The sequence below is a fragment of the Anoplophora glabripennis genome, unplaced genomic scaffold, assembly GCF_000390285.2.
Source record: "Anoplophora glabripennis isolate ALB-LARVAE unplaced genomic scaffold, Agla_2.0 scaffold122, whole genome shotgun sequence".
NCBI classification, from domain to species: Eukaryota; Metazoa; Arthropoda; class Insecta; order Coleoptera; family Cerambycidae; genus Anoplophora; species Anoplophora glabripennis.
In genome coordinates, this window is record NW_019416406.1 from 740,194 (window position 1) to 760,591 (window position 20,398).

General features: G+C 30.0%; 1 protein-coding gene across 1 annotated transcript in view; it reads left to right on the plus strand.

Moving 5' to 3' along the window:
• The first annotated feature begins 10,618 nt into the window (after positions 1-10,618).
• The window catches only part of LOC108907886 (probable beta-hexosaminidase fdl), a 19,338-nt gene continuing 9,558 nt past the window's right edge, over positions 10,619-20,398 (plus strand). The window contains exon 1 of the mRNA XM_018711720.1: positions 10,619-10,831. Within this exon, the coding sequence (XP_018567236.1) occupies positions 10,666-10,831 (166 nt within the window). The 5' untranslated portion in view covers positions 10,619-10,665. The remainder of the gene's footprint in view (positions 10,832-20,398) is intronic.

The window sequence follows — 20,398 nt, forward strand, 5'->3', positions numbered from 1 at the left end:
TTTTTTTAAAGGCAACTTCCTGTATAAAATGTGACTTTTACTAACATTAAACTAAAATCTTTAACAAAGTAATTATCAAAAACATAAACCTTACTTATAGGTTAATATTAACAAGATCACGTCATAAATTCCTTGAAAACTAGTTTCTTTCTACGAACAGCAAATTCTTCTCATAAAGCTAATATTTTTTATTATATATTTAGTTTAATTACAGTCCGGAATGACATATTTTCATGATTTATATAATTCAAAGTAGCTTACATTATTTATTTTAAAATTTTTAACACCACAAAAATGACATGATTGATTTATAATTCAAACTGCCGCTTTTTTATCTCCTCTCTACGTATGGGACATATGGAACACTAGCGCCCTCTTATTTTTGTAAGATTTTTGTTTACATGGAGTTCGGGCTCCTTGTGTAGTCTCCATGAATAATAGTTCGACAATTTCTTCTTTTTATCCATAACCCTAGATAATGTCCATAACTGCTGAAGTTTTCCTCACACTATTTTTTTAATATAACAGTGTTCAAAAGCAAACACTATACACAGTTTTAAATAAAATACAAAACGAAATGTCACACACAAGAAATGTTTACCTTGTTTCACTAGTATCACTTGTCACCGCCAGAGGGCGAGCTCTTAGCTGCATTCGCTGATAGTTGAATTCCTATTAACAGATGACACAATTAATTTTGGTATAGCACGGCACAGCCGCCCGCCAAATTTGTTTTAACTTTTACATATTTCTTTAATTGCCAATTAAATAATGATTCAATATAAAAAATACGGGTCAAGTTTTTTGCCACATTATTTAATTGTATGGTATATATCTGAAAAGGTGACAAACACCTAATTCATCAGGTAAAACAGTTATGTTATAAAGTAAGAACTAAAAAAGATGGGGAGATAATACTCGATTGAAATCTTGCTCAAATGACATTTTATTTCCCCGTCCACTTAATTTGGACATTTTGTAGCTGCGGTCATGGGCGCAAAGATGGCGGCTTACATTAATTGAATTGTTTTCTGTTAGAACGTAACTGTTCCCCTTCCATGACGTTCCTTAAACGAACAGTCTAATGGTGGGTTTTAGTGACATCGGGGATAATGTATGGCTTAATAATACAGTGTTGAAAAGGCAGGTCACTTTGTACCAAACTTCATTATTTTATTTGATCCTGTCATTGCAATCTCTATCAGTCTGAAATTACAGTACGCCCTGAGGAAGACACGGTGATAACTGCTACCGTAACTTACTGAGATTTTTAGTTGGTAAGGGGGTGATAAAGCACAGCTGTGAGCCTTAAGCTCGCTATTGAGTCTATGTGTGCATATGTCAGCCCGGTTTGCGGATGGCGTATGCGATGGGTCCTTTGTTAAGCGATTTGTTGCTATTTATTTTGTAAATAAATGTAAAACGTACGACGTTTAGTTATAATGTTGATGTCACGGCTTTTTAAATTTTCACATGCCGTTCTTAGGATCCCATTTACTATTTTTTCCAACAAAAAACATGGAATTATATTGTTCAGAAATAGCTTCGTTTTGTATAAAACTTGTTTTCTTATGTTGTGGGAGTTTTTCAGTGAGGTTTTTGTTTGACTCTCTCCAGGATAATCATATTAACCGAAGAGAATCACTATAAAGAATATCACAATTTTTTACCTGCTACAAGATATAGGTACTGCGTTAAATAGTCTGTATATGACTTAGAATTTGCTGATTACTATACAGGCGATAAATATTTATTTATATTCAACTTATCTATATTATTATGGGTTTATTGCGACTTAGAAATTTGTGTATTTATTTCTTTTTCTTTCTTCATTTCTGGGTATCGTGAAAAAATATGTGAAATAAACCCTTGTGCCAAAAGGATCAGTCCAGGGTTATTTTTATGAAAATAGTTTTGCCTAACCAAATTATCTCAATTGAAAATAGCAGACAAATACAAAAAAAAGTACAAAAAGCACATCAATTTGTATCGGGCACTTTAAATGAACTGTTTTTGACTTTTCGTTTCAGTTACTTTGACAGATTAAATTTGTTTGTTTTTGTCAGTCTCCATAACTAAAGATATCATATGTAGTCCAATTAACTAAGCCTTTAAATCGAAATTTTGCCAACTTGGCTGAATTTTTGATATGAGTTAGTTTAAGGTATATTATAACAATAAGTGAGAGTAATTTTTTGTTCAACCCCCGGCCAAGGGTGGAAAAAGATAAAACAAAGGGCTTTTTCAAGATAACTCAAAAAGGGTAAGAGCTAGAAAAAAAAGTTTTTCATGAAAGTTGTAAAGCAGACAATTCTACATAAAAATGGCCTCTTAACTTTTTCTTGTACTATTACAATTAACAGAGTTAGGGAGGCTAGAAGTTAAGGGAAGATTTCAGAAATTTAAAAAAAATCATAACAAACAGAAAAATGATTGAATTTTGTAATTTTTTTTTTCAATCTGCTCTAAAATATGTAACTTTTCTTTTCAGAGAAATAGATATATTTTTTAATTTTTAATAAGAAAGTTATAACAAAAAATCAAATTTTTAATCGTTAATTTTAATGATTTAACAAAATTAAATTTCTGAAATCTTCCCTTAACTTCTAGCCTCCCTAACTCTGTTAATTTTAATAGTACAAGAAAAAGCTAAGAGACCATTTTTATGTAGAATTGTCTGCTTTACAACTTTCATGAAAAACTTTTTTTTCTAGCTCTTACCCTTTTTGAGTTATCTTGAAAAAGCCCTTTGTTTTATCTTTTTCCACCCTTGGCCGGGGGTTGAACAAAAAATTACTCTCACTTATTGTTATAATATACCTTAAACTAACTCATATCAAAAATTCAGCCAAGTTGACAAAATTTCGATTTAAAGGCTTAGTTAATTGGACTAATGATGTTCCATTATAGAGTAAGTAAATAACTTCATCTTTAAGAATCTGTTTGACACACATATTTCACCATTTAATATCCCGGCCACCTTTTGCAAAATTTTAGCCGAACTCCATTTAATATTATGACCGTTTTCCCAAGTGTGATAGCAAATTTTAGATTTCTTATTTTTGTGTTCATCAATTCTAATATTTACAGGTCGTGAGTCTCTTCATAATGTTTACCTACGACCACTACTGTAAATACTTAAAAACACACCGTCTGCGATCAATGTAAGATTCCTATTACGTACGGTAAAAAAATCGCACAGTTTTCCTAGCAACGGCCAATACAATACTGTTTGTATTGACCGTTGCTAGGCGGTCGCTAGGAAGACTGTACGATTATTTTACCAAGCTGTGCGTTTTTTTTTACCGTACAACGTAATAGGAATCTTGCATTGATCGCAGACGGTGTGTTTTTAAGTATTTAAAGTAGTGGTCGTAGGTAAAGTATAGTACGTAATACGTGGTGTAATGCAATTACGCACTCATAGAATTACGCACTCGCCGCTACGCGGCGTCGTGCGTAACTTTTCCATTCGTGCGTAAAATGCTTTTTACAACACTTATTACGTAATATACTATTAATGTGCATGCTCAGTGNTTCATCATCTGCCTCTCTTATGAATTGATTTACTTCTTCTCGAGTTAATACCTTGGATTTCTTAGGGTTGTGTCCAACTGACAATTTTTTCAAATATGGAACCAACTTGGTAAATTTTTTAATATCTACGTTTTCCTTAGCATTAAGTGTTGATTTTAGCATAGAATATACTGCCCATAATGTGGAAGGCTTCACCTTCTTGGATCTTTCTGCAAAATATGCTAACAGCACATTTTCGGATGCTTTTCTTGCTTTATTTGTTTCACACCACTCCTTAAATTGCCGATATGCATTTTCATATTGGCGCTTCGATTTTTCCGGTAAAAGATTTGAAGTTACCAAATTGGCCGCATCTGCCAAATTAGGTGGGGTACTACTTAGTTCATCGTCACTAGCAATTTCCATTATTTTAAATAATATCTGGCACTTAAAAATTGAAGACGCGAGCACAAACGTCACTTTAAAATAATTATTATTGTTGTCAACAACAGCCACTTTGTTTCCATAGTAACAGTGAAAATTTGATTAGGAAAGACATTTTAAGCCAGCTCAACACTATTTTCTATAATAAATTAGGCATTTTACTTATTTATAATATTTTTAAGAGATAGATTTTGACGTTTGTAGAAAAAATATTGTTTGCATCTCGTGCGCGAACTACTTTGGTGGTCTCGAATAATTTTTTAACTCGGCTTCGCCTCGTTAAAAAATTCAATTCTCGATCACCAAAGTAGCATTTCGCGCACTAGATACAAAAATAACTATTTACAACACTTATTACGTAATATACTATTATTGCATTCACAAAGTGTTAGACCGTGAGCTAGCACACATGGGTGTGGCGTCATCCAAAAATGTCCACATTTTGAGGTCTGAAAAAGGTTAGTTAATGAAAATAAGGGTGGTTTTAAGGGCCGACCCGTGTTCGAAAATTTGGAAAATTAATTTCCTTTTGCATAAAATAATTAGTTTTTCACTCATATTAAAGTGTCTGGCAGTTGATGAAAAAATAGACATTAATAAGTACCTAACAATTTTCAAATGCTAGACGGTTTTAAATAGCCGAAAGTGTGGTTCATAGGGGTGAACTTGCAAGAAGAAAAAAAAAATTCATCATTTACTTTTTGTCTGGCAATCGAAACAATGAAAATTTTTATTATGAAAATGATAAAAATAAATTGCCAGACGGTTTCCAATATTCGGAGCCGAGTTTCTCTGTGGAAAATTATGTGAAAATTTTTAAATTTTTCAGTGATCACTATTTGTCTAGTATCTCGGGTACTTAAAATTAATACCCATATTTCCTGTTACCAAAAATTTGCCAGACAAATTGGAAAATGGACAAATTTTGCCAGACAAAAGAAAATTCGTAAAAAATATATTAAAGTTTAAATGATTTATTTTTGTCTGACATTATGAATTTCAATTAGAAATACGCGTATAAACACAATATACAAATGTCAGACAAGTTGAGATGTTCGAAAATGTATAAATGAATGGAAAAGTTACAAAAAAATTAATGAAAACTTGGTTTTCTTTTTTATCTAATTTAAACGATTTATTTTTGTCTGGCATTTTGCATTACTATTGAAAATATATATTTATACTTCAGGATAAAACGCAAGTTGGCTTGTTCGAAAATTAAAGAAAAATAAATTAAATTCGAAAAAAAATGACAAATTGTATTTTTTTTACAACTTTGTTTATTTATTTATATATATATATTCGGACAGCCCAACTTGTCTGGCATTTTTAATTTGAGTTTGTAAATGTATTTTTTATTAAAAAACGAATTGCCAGCCAAAAAACGGCATTGAAGTTTTCATTACTTTTTTTACAACTATTTAATTTAATTTATTTTTTTTTAATTTTCGAACAACCCAACTTGTCTGGCGTTTTAACCTGAAGTATAAATATGTATTTTCAATAGAAATGCAAAATGCCAGACAAAAATAAATCGTTTAAATTAGAAAAAAAGAAAAAGAAAACCAACTTTTCGTTAATTTTTTTGTAACTTTTTAATTCATTTATACATTTCGAACATCTCAACTTGTCTGGCATTTATATGTTGTGTTTATAAGCGCATTTCTAATTGAAATGCAAAATGCCAGACAAAACTAGATTATTGAAATTTTTATAAATTTTCACGCCTTTTTTATTTATTCATAAACTTTCGAACCGGCCAATTTGTCTGGAATTGAAAATTGAATAACATTTTATAATACCGCAAACACAATGGCCCTCTTTTTTGTACATTTAGATCACTGAAAAAGTTAAAAATTTTCACATAATTTTCCACAGAGAAACTCGACTCCGAACATTGGAAACCGTCTGGCAATTTATTTTTATCATTTTCGTAACAAAAATTTTCATTGTTTCGATTGCCAGACAAAAAGTAAACGATTATTTTTTTTTTCTTCTTGCAAGTTCACCCCTATGAACCACCCTTTCGGCTATTTAAAACCGTCTGGCATTTGAAAATTGTTAGGTACTTATTAATGTCTATTTTTGCATCAATTGCCAGACATTTTAAGATGAGTGAAAACTAATTATTTTATGCAAAAGGAAATTAATTTTCCAAATTTTCGAACACGGTCGAATTTCGAGCTGTTATAAGAGATCAAGCTTTCATAAATCTAAGATTTCAGCCCTATCCTATCATAGCTGGTGACGACCCCAAAGATCGCTCAAATTCAATGAGAAGAAACCGTACCGAGGATCACCTTCAGGATTTGGTGGATCCATCCCGAATTAGGTACGAACGTTGTCTCCAGATAAGTATTCAGGGTGCTATACCTGACCAGTCCAAAGTAGGTACCATCTCAAGCATTCACATTTATATTAGGTATATTAACTGTATATTCCATTGTTGATGAAATATTTGAAATAAACTTTTACAACCAATAATAAAATTGTTACATATTTTGCGGGCTCTGGCTTAGAGCTAGATCACCAATCGAGCATTTTTATCATCCAGGATTAACCATACAATGATGCTCTTTAGCTCAATACAAAAACCTCTTTACCCAAACTCAAAGACAAAGAAAGAACACGGAAGGTGACAAGGCTTAAAAGTGAGAAAAGACTCAATTGAAAGCCTAGATGCAAAATGCAATGAGTTAGAGGGAGCTGCAATAGAAAAGAGCCGACTAGCCAGAGATTCCAGTCAGGGTTCAATCTACAATAAGTCTGGTGTATTGTTCCAAAATTACTAACCCAATATCTACGCTTCGATGTTACATTCTTGAAAGCTACCGAGAGAATACGAGCATACGAGCGAAACCTCAACCGACAGGTAATTTTTCCGATGTTAGTGAAGGATTTTCTTTTACTTCTATGTCAGTTCTAATATAATGCTGATACATATCCTGTCTTTGAGCAGTTCATTCCTCGTAACAGAATTTTTTACAGACAAGTATATGACATAACAGAAGAAAATTTTACACGGCTAAAAAAGTACAGTTATTATCTTGACATTTACATTTACCACTTATCTTATCTGAACACTTAGGAAGCAACAAATTAATAAATTTTTTGTTTTATATCAGATGCACCTAAATAATAACAAATTTAATATATAGGGTGTCCCAGAATAACGTGTACAACGGAAGACCATAGATTCGTGGGCTCAAAATAGACATCTATAATTCAACTATATCCGAAATCGCTTAGTTTGGCCGCTAGATGGCCTCAAAGTTGGTGAAAATTTTTTGAATTTTGTAAATAACTCGAATATCTATTAATCGATTTTAATTATTTTTGGGATGTGGACTTTTGCTTTCAATCTACACATTTTGGTGCTATACAGAGTGTTTTTTAAAACCTACTACTCGTACAAAATTGATGTATGGTGATAATATCCATTCATTCCTTTCGGGCAATAATGACAACTATTTTTTATATAATAGGCGATACTATTTGGAAGTTTTTGCGCCTCTTATATAATCTTGATAAATAAGCGGTTTGGGTACAAAAAAATATTTTTTAAATGTGTACATTATCGTGCCACCCATATTATATGTACTTAACAAAGTGCTAGTAGGCACTAATTTTGTAGGTTGACTGTAATTTCAGTCTGATCTTTAAGTCATTGTGCCTGACAATTCTTAATTAGTGTTTACGACGATAAGAAAAGTATACCACCTGTTAGTTACTTCATTATTCGATATGGATACACACATACGACGAATTAGAGTTATTTACAATGTGTCTAATGACCCCGCATTCTTCTTATGGAAAATGGCTTTCGGCTAATTTTCTTGAAATTTTGCAGCTTGATAGTTCCCAATATGTAGATCAAAAGTCTCAATGGGCAAGAAGACCTATAACCCCTCCTTGCCCCCCAAAAATTCACCACCAAGGGGCTAGGGGGATATAACTGATTTCTGAATATGAAACAGAGCTAACAAGTAGTTCATGCATGATGGATCTCCATCACATTTCACTGTAAATGTCCGGCAGTATCTGAACCAAAGATTGTCTCGTCGATGGGTCAGTAGAAAGGATAATCCTGTTAATCCTGTTAATTGGCCTGTACGTTCACCAGACTTAATACCTTGCGACTATTATCTTTGGGGTACTCTGAAAACAACAATGTATGCTTCCACATCTAACACTGAAGAAAAGTTGCCTTCAAGAACTGCAAAGGGTGTCCTTTAACTTTCTTCACCGAATTAACCTTTGTTGTAGAAACAACGGTGGTCATTTTGAACAGTTTTTATAATAAGTTGTACTAAAATTAATAACAGCAACTTTGTTACTTTTATCTTCAGCATTTTTTATTGTATTTGATTGTTTTTATGAATTATTTCAATAAAATTAGGTATGTTGTAAATAACTTTAATTCGTCGTATGTGTATGTATCCATATCGAAATATGTATGTATGTATCCATATCGTAGTAAACACTCATTAAGAATTGGCAGGTACAGTGACTTAAAGATCAAACTGAAATTACAGTCAACCTACGAAATCAGTGCGAACTTAATTGTTATTGCAAAAAAATTCATTATTTTTCTTGGATTTCTCGTCGACAACTTAGCAACTATTCATTTTAGACAAAAATGGAAGAGGAAAAAAAGTTTTGTAATTAAATTTTGAACAAGATAGTTAGTTGAAATTCGAAAAAATAATTATTATTATTGCAAAAATCGGAAAAATCTTTTAAAAAATTACAAAAATGCTAGTTTATTTGTCAATTTTTTTCAGACACTTGAATAATACCTAGTATCTTCATACTTTTCCCAATTAAACTTCTTAGTACATAGAATCATCACACCAAACTTCATCCAATTCGGTTCGATAGTTTTTGCATAATTCAGATCGGAGTAGCTGTGTGTTTGCTCCCCCCCTCCACTGATACCTCATTGATTTCACGCGGTCTTGAATATTTTTGAGTGACATTTTAAATGGGACGCTCTTGATTGCAAATTTTGAAAATTTATATCTGGAAATTACTCGGAATGACAAACCTATTAGTTCAAAAAATAGCCCTTATACTCTTATAGTTTTGCTGTAAATAAGGGTTAACTTTAACGGGCTATAACTCCGAAAATAATGGGCGGATCATCAGTTTTTTTTTAAATACTCGTCTTTCCGAGTATTTTCAAACCATATTTTAAAATAAAAAAAATGAAAAAAACATTAAGTTATTGCAGTTGTTTATAAGCGTGAAAATTGCGGAAATGTTTAAACAATCATCACGGCTCAACTAACCGTCCGATTTGAATTTTTCAAAAACCATTTTAAAGCTTGAGAGCTCTTCTTTTTGTGGTAAAATTTTCAAGTATTCAAAGGCTTTAGATTTTTAGAAATTTGTTTTTGAAAATTTTTTAATTTAAAAAAAATAAAAAAATTAAACAATTATTATGCAAAAACTATCGAACCGAATTGGATGAAATTTGGTGTGATGATTCTATGTACTAAGAAGTTTAATTGGGAAAAGTATGAAGATCCTAGGTATTATTCAATTGTCTGAAAAAAAATTGACAAATAAACTAAACTAGCATTTTTTGCAATTTTTTAAATGATTTTTCCGATTTTTGCAATAATAATAATTATTTTTTCGAATTGCAACTAACTCTATCTTGTTCAAAATTTAATTACAAAACTTTTTTCCTTTTCCATTTTTGTCTAAAATGAATAGTTGCTAAGTTGTCGACGAGAAATTCAAGAAAAAAATTAATTTTTTTGCTATTTTTTTATACTTTTTTGCAATAACAATTAAGCCCACGTTTTTTTTATTTGCACATAAAAATTATCATTTCTGATGTTATTTAGAAGCCGTTAAAGCAAAAATCTCCGATCATATGCGTTTTACCCAAGTATACCCTTTTTAAAACAGATATCGCCTGGACTATAATGCATAAGGCGCAAAATTTGCCAGGCTGCAGGTGACGCACGTTTGTTGAGTTATGTTAAACAGTATGAGTTTTCAAAATTTTGGAAGGGACAGAATTTATTTAAAAAAGTTTTAGCTTTCACCAGAAAAAAATTGTGATAATCAGATAATACACAAAAAAATATGAATATTTTTTAACTGAGCTATGAGGCATTTGTGCTAGTCGGTAATTAACATTAATTGCATCATCAGGAGCCTTTTACCAATATATTTCTACATACTAAATTTCATTTTAATCGTTCAACACTTTTCCGTTTTGTAACTGATTATTGACATTTTTCCAAAAACTTTGGCGCTTCTTGCGGTGCATTTTTGCACATAGGTAAATTAGTGTAAATCATAGTAGTTTGACCTTAAGAATCTAGGGTGGCTTGTAATGACACCTACCGATAGTATTTTAAAACTTGTAAGAACTTTTTGCTAATATTAATTAATGTAAAAATGCATAATAAAAGTTCTGAATTTATCATATACTTACCGTAGAAACTATAAATCTGCATATCAACACTTACTAAACTAAAAAACTACGAATCTATCTTAGAAATTGCAAAGGCAAAATTATGCTTAATTAATACAATTCTATTAAATTCTGTATGCCTGACGAATTAAGATTAAGATAAGTACTTAGCAGAGGAGATATGTTTTGACTCGATAATTTCATTCGATTATCTGTTAGTAAGGGACTGGTTGTAAGTACAACGACACTGATATAAATAGGAATACAAAGATATGCGACATGAGTCGAAAACTGACAGAAAATCGTCGATGATGCGTACAGCGGCATTGTTTTTATTTGCTGTTTTATTGGTGTGTCTTGTGTATAGTGTTGATGTTAGTGGGGTGGCAAAAAGTAGTGTTAACTCTATTTCAACGAACTCTGATGAAAATATTAAAAGTAAGTCATTTTAATTTAGTGTTTACATGTTTGCTTATCAATTTTGAGGATACTTAACGAAAAATAATTATATTGTGAAGGTTAGAGCATTTATTTTTATAGTTTATGTAAATAAATACATTCAATTATCTGTTTGTTTGAAAATATAGGTTATATTGTATTTAAATATTTTGAAATTTAACTGTTTGTGATAAAATTAATAACAATAAATAATTAGGATTATTAGTGTTGCTAATTATACAGAAAGATATACCTTATTAAAAAAATTAAATAAAAAAATATTAAAACATATAAAATCTATATTATAATATCTAAAATATATATGGCAAAAAAAATTAACTGTTCTTGTGCAGTCATGTGATATTTTTCATATTTTCATTGAAAACTGTATTGGAGAAAATAAGTAAAATATCGATCACTGGGATTTTCTTATTATACATTGTACAATAGGTATATTTACTTCAGTGTTTTGTCATACTATTGAACAATTCATACTGTACATAATAGATAAAAGATAAAACCGTATCTTTTAATATAGGATCAATATACAGCTTTAATACTCACTACTTATGTTACCCGAACTGTAGATATAACAAAAAATTCAGTTGCAACTGCTGGCAACAGTTAATAAATCTCTAGCTACTTACATTTGACTACATGGCTATAATTTTGAAAATATTGAGGTAGGTACCTATGCATAGACAAAATAATTCAAATACAACCTATCCGACAGTTTATCCCACTGGGACTTAAATAAATCGATATTGGAAATGTAGGTATAGTGTTTCCCATCTGAGTTGAAGAACCAATATGTTGGCAATATGTACCAGGTTTGGTCGCTGACGCAGCAGCTCGGCATTGAAATATTTGAAAAACTTGTTCCCATATTTATTTAGCTATACCCATATACAGGTCGCCCAGTTGAAGAATGAGCGTGCGGACAAACGCGGCACAAACACAGCCGAACTGGACGACCTGTCCATAAATTCAGTTGTCGACAAATGGCCTAGCAGTGCAGTGCAGTAATGCGGAATTTGGTGTGATTCGGGTAATTTTAATTTATTATAGGCACCTGCTATTAATCATTCATATTATAATTGCGAAAGGGAGAAATAAGAGGGATATTTTGTTTACTAATATTATTACAACAAGGCATTTTGGAGACCTTTTGAAACAGAACAAAACGAATTTTACCATCAATATAATAAAATTGTTTGAGGACATAAATAATTTAAAATATGTTATTAGTCAAATGAACATATAACAGAAATTTTCTATAACACATACACAAATTATTATAATTTTTTAACTTTAGCAGAAAACTTTTTTAGGGACGCCTATGAAACTCATTAAATTTTATTGTTCGTCTTTTTTATACATGTTCAAATGACATCGGAAAGACTATACTAGTTGAATTTTTTTTGTTATTAATTAAGGAACTTAGACGAAAAAAGGAGAAAATCTCGATAAAGTTCCTTTCAATCTGAGCTTTTGCACAGATGTTCTTTGAGGTGTCCTAAACCCAAATCCGCAAAAATCACAACATATTGCCATTCAAAGGTTTTTGCAAATATCTCACATTCTATGCATCGAATATCCATAAAGTAAAAGTTGTAGAGAATTTAATTATCTACAAGATTGTCTCTTGCATTTTTCCCAAAATCTCGTCCTTTTCGAGATATTCAGATTTTTTCTCAGTATCATTTCGGAGCCATACCATTAAAGTGTATTATTTCTGACACCCTGTACATTTTCTATAAATATGTAAATTTATCATAATTCACAGTATTCATTATTGTTTTTAAATTTACGTTGAAATAGGGCAAATATTTTTTTCAATTTCTCTATTTAAAACAAAGACGTTGAATATTTATAAGTCACTTTGATTTTTTTTTGTCTATAAGTGTAGTTTTTTTTCATTGCTGTTACTGTTTAAAGAATAATAAAATAATTGAAATTGTAATAGAAAATTTAGAATTTGTAAGATCTTTTACATACAACCACAACTTCCAGAATTTTCTATTACTATTAAAACAACCCCAGATATAAATAAGGATATTGGGATATCCCAACGTAAATTTGAAAATATTAACAAAAGCAATAAATTATGTTGTTTAACCATTCAGAGAGGAATCTACATGCATTTTTAGTAATAATTTATATGTATTTTTGGAACGGTAATAAAAATAAACGAATTAAATCAGTACAGTATATATACAGTGCTTTCGAAAAGTAACGAATAAATTCATTATTTTTTAAATTGAGAAGTTTTCGAAAAAATCCCCTGCCACGTCGATTTTGTTTTTTAAAAAGGCACTTTTTGACATACGACCCATATTTGTGACGTCATCGTTGTTCGAGATATGACGTCATAGACAATTTTTTTAAATAGCAACCCCCAATTTTGACCATACCAAAGCACTGTATACAAGATATTCTATTAGAAATAATAATCTTGAGTACCTATTTTTCTCTAAGAATATGAAACTAGAAAAAGAATTTCCTTTATATTGAAAACCAATCAAGTTATCCAGAATCTATTTATACTACTAAATTTAAAATACGAGAACGCGAAAACCTTTTTTTTTCGGTCTGTCACTATTTAGCATGTTTTCTGGAATGAGACTAGAATGATTGATAAAACAGCTAGTTGATTTATAAAATTTTATTTATTTATTCTTACAAGTTTCAATTAAATTAAAATATCAAGCTGTTTTTCCCTCAGAAAGCCGTGCTGGTCTTAAGTTTATTAGATATTTTTCTTATTTATTTATTTATTAGAATGTTTGTGTGTAATATTTAACGTGGTTTACATAATCAATGCTAGAATTTACTAGTAAAAATTTGCACAGTAATTTTGAGTCACCCTGTATTTAAATATGTTTTGGTATATTGAAGACCTTTAATTATCAATTTTCAACAAAAGATAATTCAGGTACCGAGGTTTTGGAAAACATGCACACAGTATTAACAAACGCACAGGGCCATTAAAATTTACTAGCCAGCTGTGAAAGTAGTAAAACTCGATTTCATATATTAAATACTTTTTCTTAGTCTTTATAAACTGTCAAAACAACTGACAACAAATTTGAAATCTGTGACAGTAGTAGTAATACTAAGGAACAGGTTGTAAGTATAATGACACCGATAAAAATAAAATAGGAATACAAAGATGTGCCGTGCCACATGAGTAGAAAACTGACACTTTTATTGGTGTGTTTTATGTATGGTGCTGATGTTGCTGAGGTGGTGAAATCTAGTATTAATTATATTTCAACGAACTTTAACGGGAACAATGAAAGTAAGCTATTTCAATTTAGTATTTACGTGTCTGTTTATTGTAATTATTTTTCATTTTATAGGACTCGAACTAAAAATTAATATAAACAGTTTTTAAATTGTTAGTTAGTTAGATTTGTTTTTGTTTTCATTGATAAATGTTTCGGAGGTAATAAGTAATAAGTACAAGGTATCGATCACTGGCAATTTTTTTTAAACTGAGTGTTTTTAAAGTATGTACGGGGAGCACGTGACATAATGTATTCCTGGGCTCAATACAAGTCATTCTGTACCATTGTACCTAAAGACAAAAGTAATCGCCTACTGAGATATGTACCATCTAGTATCATCAAACAGTATACTTTCATACAACTTTAAAATAGTTAACGTTAAAGTTGGTAATCGTCAAGCAAGTTTATTTAAATAAATGTCCCTAACTACTAAATGTATTATAAGAATTTGTAAGAAAATGACAGAACGCGTTGTTTTGAGGTCTCAAAACCGTTTGACGACCCATAACATTTTATGTACGATGGCTACCTACCTGATGGCTAGCTATCTAATGTATGTTTTTAATAGAATATTAACTTTCTTCATCTCTCGTGAAAATTTAATGTCTACCTAGATTTGTCTATCTAGTTTTCCAGTAAAAAAATAAATCTTTGCCTTTTGAATAAATTGAAGTAGGAAAATCCATTTTTATACAGGGTGTGCCATTAGTGTGAGAAAGTAAAATAACTCCCTTGTTATTCATAATACAGAAAAAAGTTTATATAAAAGTTGTACAGAATCAAAAAACCTATGGGCCAAAATTACATTAAATATTACATTTTTTAAATAGAACATAGTATATTTTTAAACAATTGGATTTCTGAGAAAATTCTATATATGGCAATATAACAGTTTAACATTTTAGTGCGGGGTTGCCAAGTTATGTAGAAAATTCTTCGAATATTGGAAAAAACATGACCTCGAAGAAGTTGACTTTCAACTATTAACCTTGGAGTAAAAATATTTGACAGAGTTATAGGCAAATGCTAGGCAAAGACTTCTATGTTTGCTAATATCGACATAATACAGGGCATTCTTTATAATACGATCATTTTTAGTAAATTCAAACTTGATATTGATAGAACTCTATTTTATTGTTCTATTTTATTCACATATCAGTCCATTTCAACTTTTATTAAGTATGTTCTACACCTAAAGTTGTTAGTTTTTAAGATATAGCAACATTTCTGGAAAAACCTAATTTTTATTATTTTCGGTCTCACGAAATGGCTTTGAAAAAAACTGTCACATTGTGTCAACTTGTCAGTTCATAGTTTATTATTCCATTTTGAATTAATTTTATTAGTTAATATTTATTTGTGGTATTCTGTAAAATAATAAAAATTAAGTTTTTTCAGAAATGTTGCTATATCTTAAAAATTAACAATTTTAGATATAGAACATGCTTAATAAAAGTTGAAGTGAACATATGAATAAAATAGAACAATAAAATACAGGGCGTTCCATTTGAATAAATTTAGAAAATCAAGTTTAAACTTTCTAAAAATTATTGTATTTTAAGAAATGCCCTGTATAAAATATCGATATTAGCTAATATAGGAGCCTTTGCCTAACATTTGCCTATAACTCTAATTATTTTGTTCCAAGTGTTAGTAGCTGAAAGTTAATACAACTTCTTCGAGGTCATGTTTTTTCAAAATTCAAAGAATTTTCTACATAACTTGGGAACCCCGCACTAAAATGTTAAAATGTGTAAATTGCCATATATAGAATTTTCTCAGAAATCCATATGTTTAAAAATATACAGGGTGATCCATTTAAAAAACGTATCGCCCTGTATGTTGTATGTTTCAAATTAATTTTGTAGTTTAGCTTTCTTGATTCTGTACAACTTTTATATAAATTTTTTTCTGTATGAGTAACAAGGGAGTTATTTTACCTTCTCACAGTAATGGCTCACCCTGTATATTTTTCTATACCTACCGAAAGAGTTTTTGTGAATATACTTCCTAAAATATTTCCTAAGTTTAAAAGATATGAAATAATGACTAAGTACAAACGGTAGAGATACTACATACCTATAAGAATATTTTAAAAATTTATAGGCATATGTATAAAAATTGAGAAATTGTCTTTGATTATAACGTCTCTGTTTTCTGACATTGATATAACCTATGGGATAATTCACTGACACAAACACAATCTTGCAATATACTGTTTAAATAGTTTGTTTACTGTTAACCGATATTATCAAAAATTTACTCGGAAAAACCATTAACATGTAATTTACGACCACAAGACAACAAATTGAAGTGTCAAAGGTCATAAAGAGAGCGTGCTGCAAAATATTTGTAGACTATTTTTCATTAATGATTTTAAATATCAAGAAACAATAAAAATAAAAAAAATATTTATTTTAGCATACTATCTGTCTTATCTGACTTAATTAATTTACAGTATAAATTAAATTAAAAATAAAATCTACTTCATTCTAAAATTCCATAACACTTAAATTATTTACAAATAGCCATTTTCGGTACTAACTTAAAATGTTAATGATTATGTTCCAATACCGTCATAATTTTGATTAGAAAAAGGAATTGCTCATATTCGGAAGAGAAAAGTGTAAATAAATTTTTAAGTGAAGCAATGAAGCAATATTTATTAATTTATTCTATTTATTTTTCATTTAAGGTATCAAGTAATATTTCAAATACAAAACTCTAGCTTTTAATATCGCACTATGTGTGAACAAAAATACAAATAAATTTTATAAAAACACGAAACAAATTAAATCTAATAAAAGTAAATGAGTAGTGACAAATACTTCTCTCCGAATCTGAAAAAATCTATATTAAGTTATACAGGGTGAGTCAGTTTTTTGTAGACAAACTTTAACAGGAGATAGAACACATGTTTTTAAAAAGAAAAGTTCCTATAAACATATGTCGTAGAAGGCTTCGTTTCGGAGATACAGGGTGTTGAATATATTTTTTTTTTCTCGAATTTTCATTATAATTTATAAACGAATGCTTAGATTTTTTTTCATGCTTGGGAGATAATGTCTATTAATTAAGTGGCATAAAACAAGCGATAAGATTGTTCAAAAACTTGCACAGTGGCGGAGTGGAGGGGGTGCTCAACCCCTTTCTTAAACAGAACTTCTACGCCAATGACTATTTAAAAAAAAAACTGTTATTTTCATTATCTACATACAGTTTAACAAAAATAATGTCTCTTCTTCCGTTTCGAAATTCCTGTGCGTTTAAGAGTTATTTTGATTTTTAGAGTTTGATGTGGTACTAAATTAAATAATTTATTTATTATCAATTATCTGTTAAATATTTAATTCTATTAACGAAACCTACCTAAATATGGTTTTTTAAGGATTCTAAAAGACGAAATCTCATATTCTTTATCTCTTTCCAATGTAGTCAAAATAAATATTTGTTATATCAAGCTATACTCAAATACAAGACTTTTATAAGTTGAAATCTGTTACATTACATACATACAATACATTATTGTGCAGTTGTCAAAAAGTTTTAAGAAGATGTTACTTAAATATTGTTCTAAATTCAAAAAATTTCTCCATAAACATTAACATCAATGTTTTTTTTTTGTAATTTAGTTGCAGTACATTAGTACGCAGCACATAATAAATAAGGATTGTTAAAATTAGTGTACCTACTAAAAAGATTTCAATTTATAAAAGTCTTGTATTTGAGTATGGCTTGATATAACAAATATTTATTTTAACTACATTGGAAAGAGATAAAGAATATGAGATTTTGGCTTTTTAGAATCCTTAATAAACCATATTTAGGTAGGTTTCGTTAATAGAATTAAATATTTAGCCGATAATTGATAATAAATAAATTAATTTAGTACCACATCAAACACTAAAAATTAAATTAACTCGGAAACGCACAGGAATTTCGAAACAGAAGAAGGGACATTATTTTTGTTAAACTGTATGTAGATAATGAAAATAACAGTTTTTTAAAATAATATTCATTGGCGTAGATGATCTGTTTAAGAAAGGGGTTGAGCACCCCCTCCACTCCGCCACTGTGCAAGTTTTTGAACATTCTTACCGCTTGTTTTATGCCTCTTAATCAATAGGCATTATCCCCCAAACATGAAAAAAATCTAAGGATTCATTTATAAGTTATAATGAAAATTCGAGAAAAAAAAATATATTCAACACCCTGTATCTCCGAAACGAAGCCTTCTACGACATATGTTTATAGGAACTTTTTTTTTAAAAACATGTGTTCTATCTTTCTAAGAAATAATTTAATTTTGGCAAAATTTCTACATTTCTTTTCAGTGTAGAGATAATGGCATCAAACATAAATGTCGTGAATGTGACCTAAAAAAGAAATTATGAATATTTGATAACGTGACTTTTATTCATTTTTCAAGGAAAAACTTTTATCAAGAATGCCTTTTTTCATATCTTGCAACATAAGGTATGTTTACTCTTACTCAAAATAACATTTTTGTGTTTTTGACACACCCTATATAACAAAATTGATGTTCGTCATGGTGACTCGTGTTTTCTAAACAAGCAAAAACTTTTATGAAGAATGCCTCTTTTTCGTATCTTTCAGTTTTTGGTCCATTTGTCCTTTTGTAAACTCCATCTACGGACATACTGTGTAACTTTAAATTTAATACAAACACGAACATATGGAGGAAAATGTCTCCTGGGAGGTTACAGTCTTTTAAAGTTGAACAGCCCCTGAGTGTTGTTTTTACCAGATATCTCAGGTACCGTTGGAGTTAAAAAAATAACATTTAGACTTGAGTAGGTGTTACTGTTATTTTGGGAATCTAATGGGGCTAATTTTTGTTAAGAACCTTGCACCTGCTTGAAATAAAAATTATAAATTTTAGACAATCTAGCCGTGAAAAGGGCGTTTTTTTATCATTTCAACAGGTTTTGCAGTCTCTATATTTACCACATGAACCAATATGAACCATGAATAATTTTGTTACCTATTGCGTATGTTGGTCTAAAATTGTCTTCTTATGAATTTGTTTTACTTTTTTTTAATTCCGTTTTTATAAGCAACTTTTTTTTTTTGGTTTTTGAAATAGTGTTTCCATGATTTTTTGATATCTCATAGTATCATTAATACCATAATTTATTTTATATCATATTCCAATATCACTAGATTTTGGCACAGTTTCTAAATAATAGATATTTCTTTTGTAGCCCTTGTCGAACGGATACTTCGAGGACGGATCGTTCCGTAGTCGTTCTTCTCGTCTCCTTGTACCTTTTCACGATCGGATCCTCCACCCAGCCTCTGATTGAAACGAGCCCGTGCGAACGATGTCAGTCGTCTTCATTCCCTTTTTACGCAACTCCACGACAGTTGAGTCCTCTAGTATCAAAACCCCTTAAATCCGTTTTTGATGAAAAATGAGATATACGCATCAAAATATTCCTACTAAAATTCCCTATTGAAGTGTTCATTCGAATGATTGCAAAAGTTACCTAATATGTATAAAAATGTACTCTAAAAAGTGTGTTTAGATTCAAACGCCACGAAATCCATTTGAGCTAACATTCACACCCCACTAAATCCACAATAGCCAATCATAGAAGACTAACGTGACAACATGTGGTCGGCGGCGCTGTACAAATTTAATTTATGCAATATTAGATCAATCATTGTTGTGCTAGTATTATTGTTTTTAGTTTAGTCTTGTATTCGTTAACAAGTGCCAATAAAATAATGTCCGATATTACTACACAAATTGAAATTGTAACACCAGATAAAGGTAGAAAGCGAAGTAGAAGATGTTCCAGACCTGAGTGTTTAATTTTATTTTTTATTATTTTAGTTTTTTAGTTTTTCATTAGTTTATTATTAATTTTTACTCGTTTTATTAATTATTAATAGTAATTATAATTACATTATTAGTTTGTCTTTAATAAAAATGTGTGCCACCTAAATTTTTTTTGTCATTTTCATTTGTTCTTTGTCAAAACCCATTAAATCCACTTTACTGATATTCAAAATCCATTAAATCCTATAGTTGGTTTCAAATGCCACTAACTCCATTTTTGTTTTCAAATTTGTGGGTTTATTATAAACAATTTTGTTGTGTTTGTTGCAATTTGTTGTCCAGTTAGTGTTAAAATTTCACAAAACAAAATTTCATTACGGAGTCGCTATCAGAAGTTGGTTAAACAGTTTTTCTTCATTTATGCAAATTTCACTAAAGTGGATTTAAGGGGTTTTGATACTAGAGGATTCA